At 35.4% G+C, this 3,048-nt stretch overlaps 1 protein-coding gene across 1 annotated transcript; it reads left to right on the plus strand.

Moving 5' to 3' along the window:
* LOC133716858 (CASP-like protein 4D1) lies at positions 1-991 on the plus strand. The gene is made up of 3 exons (XM_062143509.1): positions 1-170; positions 274-394; positions 658-991. The coding sequence occupies exons 1-3, from the start codon at positions 1-3 to the stop codon at positions 862-864; spliced, it is 498 nt and encodes a 165-aa protein (XP_061999493.1). The 3' UTR covers positions 865-991.
* Positions 992-3,048: the final 2,057 nt, after the last annotated feature.

Below are 3,048 nucleotides of genomic sequence, written 5' to 3' on the forward strand. Positions count from 1 at the left end.
ATGGCACAATTGTCCTCTGCATCTTCACGAACTGCCTCATTCATATTGAGGATCTTGGCCTTCGCTTTCTCACTCATATCACTCATAGTGCTCGCCACGAATACTGTAATTGCCATTGATTCCGATTATGATGAGGCCAAAGTTCATTTTCAGGATTTTTATGCCTACCGGTAATCAAGCAATTAGCTAGCTGATCAATATTTAAGTTGTTCTCTTTCAATGAAATAGTTATCTTTGAATATGTTGAATTAATGTAAAAGATTAATATTGCAGATACATGCTTGCTACGATCGTTGTTGGTACCGCATATAGCCTCCTGCAGCTCGTGGCATCAATCTGTACTGCAGTATCTGGTCGCGAGGGCATGCTTGTACTTGCTTTCTTTGGTGACAAGGTACATATTTTGAGCTACTCAACGGTCTTGATTAAACAATGGCTAGACTTTAACTCAAGTAACACTGGGAGGGCCTATTTGATTGGTTCGATTCTCTGCACGAAACAAGAAAAAAACCAATCTAGAAATTGTAGGATTCATTTGCTTTTATGTGGAAAAAGGATGACACTGAAACTTGGAGCATAGCTACTTGGTTAATTCCTTGTTTATATGTTCTTAATTATTCTCGATTAACAGTATCCTCTCTTAATTTGGATTTGCAGTTCATGTCCTATGTGCTAGCCACCGGAGCTGCTGCTGGATTTGGTGTAACTGTAGACCTAAAACGAATCACGGATGCCGAGGGTTTAGAGATGAGCAAGTTCTATGAGAAGGCATATGCATCAGCTAGTCTCCTCCTCCTCGCTTTTATTTGCACTGCTGTGTTATCTATTATCTCTGCCTTTATACTCCCAAGGCGATCACTTTGATTCCATAACCCATTGCTTCGAAGAAGAGCCAAAAACCGTGGACTTTCTACATCATTGATACATATATTCGATCTCTTCTTCTCTTTTGGGGTTGCAAGTGCGTTTCTTCAGTTGAGCCATAGTTGTAATTGTCAATTCTAAGCTCTTGTTTTATTTCTATCTCTTCCTAAAGTACATTGTATAACATGCAATTGTCTTGGTGAGCCAATGCGTCTCGAGTTATATGATATCTACAAATTTCAAATATCGATATTTCTGCAAATTTTTTTTTTTTGAAATATTCCATTGTGAACAGTCAATTTACGATGTGTTAACATATGACATGCATACAATTGCCTTAAAGTAGTAAAATAAGTCCTCAAAATAGTATTATTATTCCTCAAAGTGGTAACATGAGTCTTTAACGTGATAAATTTTTTAGTTACCACATGAGTCCTCAAGTAGTAAAATGAGTCCTTAAAGTGGTAAAATGAGTTCTCAAAGTAGTAAAAATAGTTGATGTATGAGAAATATTAACATATAAAAAAAAATATTAACATACCATAGCCTTACCCTATGGAAAATTCTATAATACATATCCGTATGTCATACACACATTTATAAATGTGACAACAAACTAGTTGTCAGAGTGGTAACGTTAAGTCCTATTTTGAGTAATCTTAGTTCTACAAATGGTAATTACACCACCTATGACCTTGTTAGAAGTTTTTGAATATAAATTGAGTGTATGGTAAACATCACAATATCATAACTTGTCTCTTCGATTGTATGCCTCATTCCTTATTCCATATAACAAGAAACTCAAAATTAATGACATGACCAGCCAGCCTCGCCTTTTAGTGGTAATTTCGGGTTAGTCAAATATGTGTCGAGAATTGTGCATTTCGAGAACAAATGAAATTAGTAGTGGATTCATAACGCAATGAGAAACTCGAAGGTACATCGTTGTGCTTTACTAAACTCTAAGTTCTAAGTGATTGGTGGGTATTGTGGGTTGGTATAACTTAGTTTGGTTGCAATTGTCGCCACTTAAGTTCGATTTCCACTAACACAAAAAATATATAGCCTTCTTAGCTCCAGTGAAATTTGGTTGGGAGAACAATTACTGAGATAAGCTATAAAAATCAAACATTAGCCGGTCGAATTATCCCCGGCTCTACAATCCTTGAGTTGCATTGCATGAGTTGAAGGACCAGTACGTGTGGTTGAGGTTTACCTTCTTTCCTCACTAGAGTACAACAACCTTGAAATTTCTCAAAGGTAAAGAGTTTGGAGAAATAATTTATCCCCAATACAGAAAAAAAAATTCATTACTTTCCCCTTGCATAATTTAACACATTTGAGATAAATAACAAACTACAAAAAAACCTTTGATAAATGATCATTTTGGTACTACATTCATAATATTTCAAATCATGCTCATAAGGACAAACTTTTGCATATAAGAACAAGTTGTTATTTTTGTTGCCATGCGCTAGCAACACATTTACAATTATACCCTTCAGACATGAATAATTAAATATTAATGATTTTCTTTAATTCAAACTCTTTTATGATCAAAATGAAGAGAGAGAGAAACCACATCAGACACTCATCTAGTTATGCTACTGCAGTATTGAAGGTTAGCTGCTACTGCTTCAAGATGAAGATGAGATGAAGGTTAGCTCTGCTACTGTTTCACATGTGTGTGTGTGTGTACGTAGGGGCCTTCCACTAAGCGATCCCTTGTGAGACTCACTTTTCGATCGTTTTTCGGCATCTCGACGGTTCAATTTTTTTGTCCTAATGTATAGATCAAATCTGCAACTTTTCAGCCAAATTGATGATCGTTAAGGCATCGAACTAGTTTAAATCAATGGATAAATAGAATCGATCTAACCTGAACCGTTTATATTTATACTTGTAAATCACGGTTTTGAATGCCTTAATGATTATCAATTTGGCTGAACATTTGCAGAGGTGATCTACTCATATAGACCTAAACACTGAACAGTAGAGATGTGAATATGCGATCGAAAAGTGGGTCTAATAAGCTATCCCTTAAAATGGCCAAAAAAAGGATCCCTCACTACAAAAGAATTATTAAACTAGCTGATATTTCAATAGTGATATCAGTTATCCCAGTCTGGTTAATAACAATTTTTTAACAACCTAACCAAGCAATTTAGAAAGCAAAATTCAAAT

This window comes from Rosa rugosa, chromosome 6 (assembly GCF_958449725.1).
Source record: "Rosa rugosa chromosome 6, drRosRugo1.1, whole genome shotgun sequence".
Lineage (NCBI taxonomy): Eukaryota > Viridiplantae > Streptophyta > Magnoliopsida > Rosales > Rosaceae > Rosa > Rosa rugosa.

Bases quoted from the DNA above. Each gene is read 5' to 3' on its own strand.
- LOC133716858 (XM_062143509.1), top strand. From the start codon at position 1: ATGGCACAATTGTCCTCTGCATCTTCACGAACTGCCTCATTCATATTG. The intron at 171-273 runs GTAATCAAGCAA...TTAATATTGCAG, and splicing joins CAGGATTTTTATGCCTACCG to ATACATGCTTGCTACGATCG. The intron at 395-657 runs GTACATATTTTG...TTGGATTTGCAG, and splicing joins TTGCTTTCTTTGGTGACAAG to TTCATGTCCTATGTGCTAGC.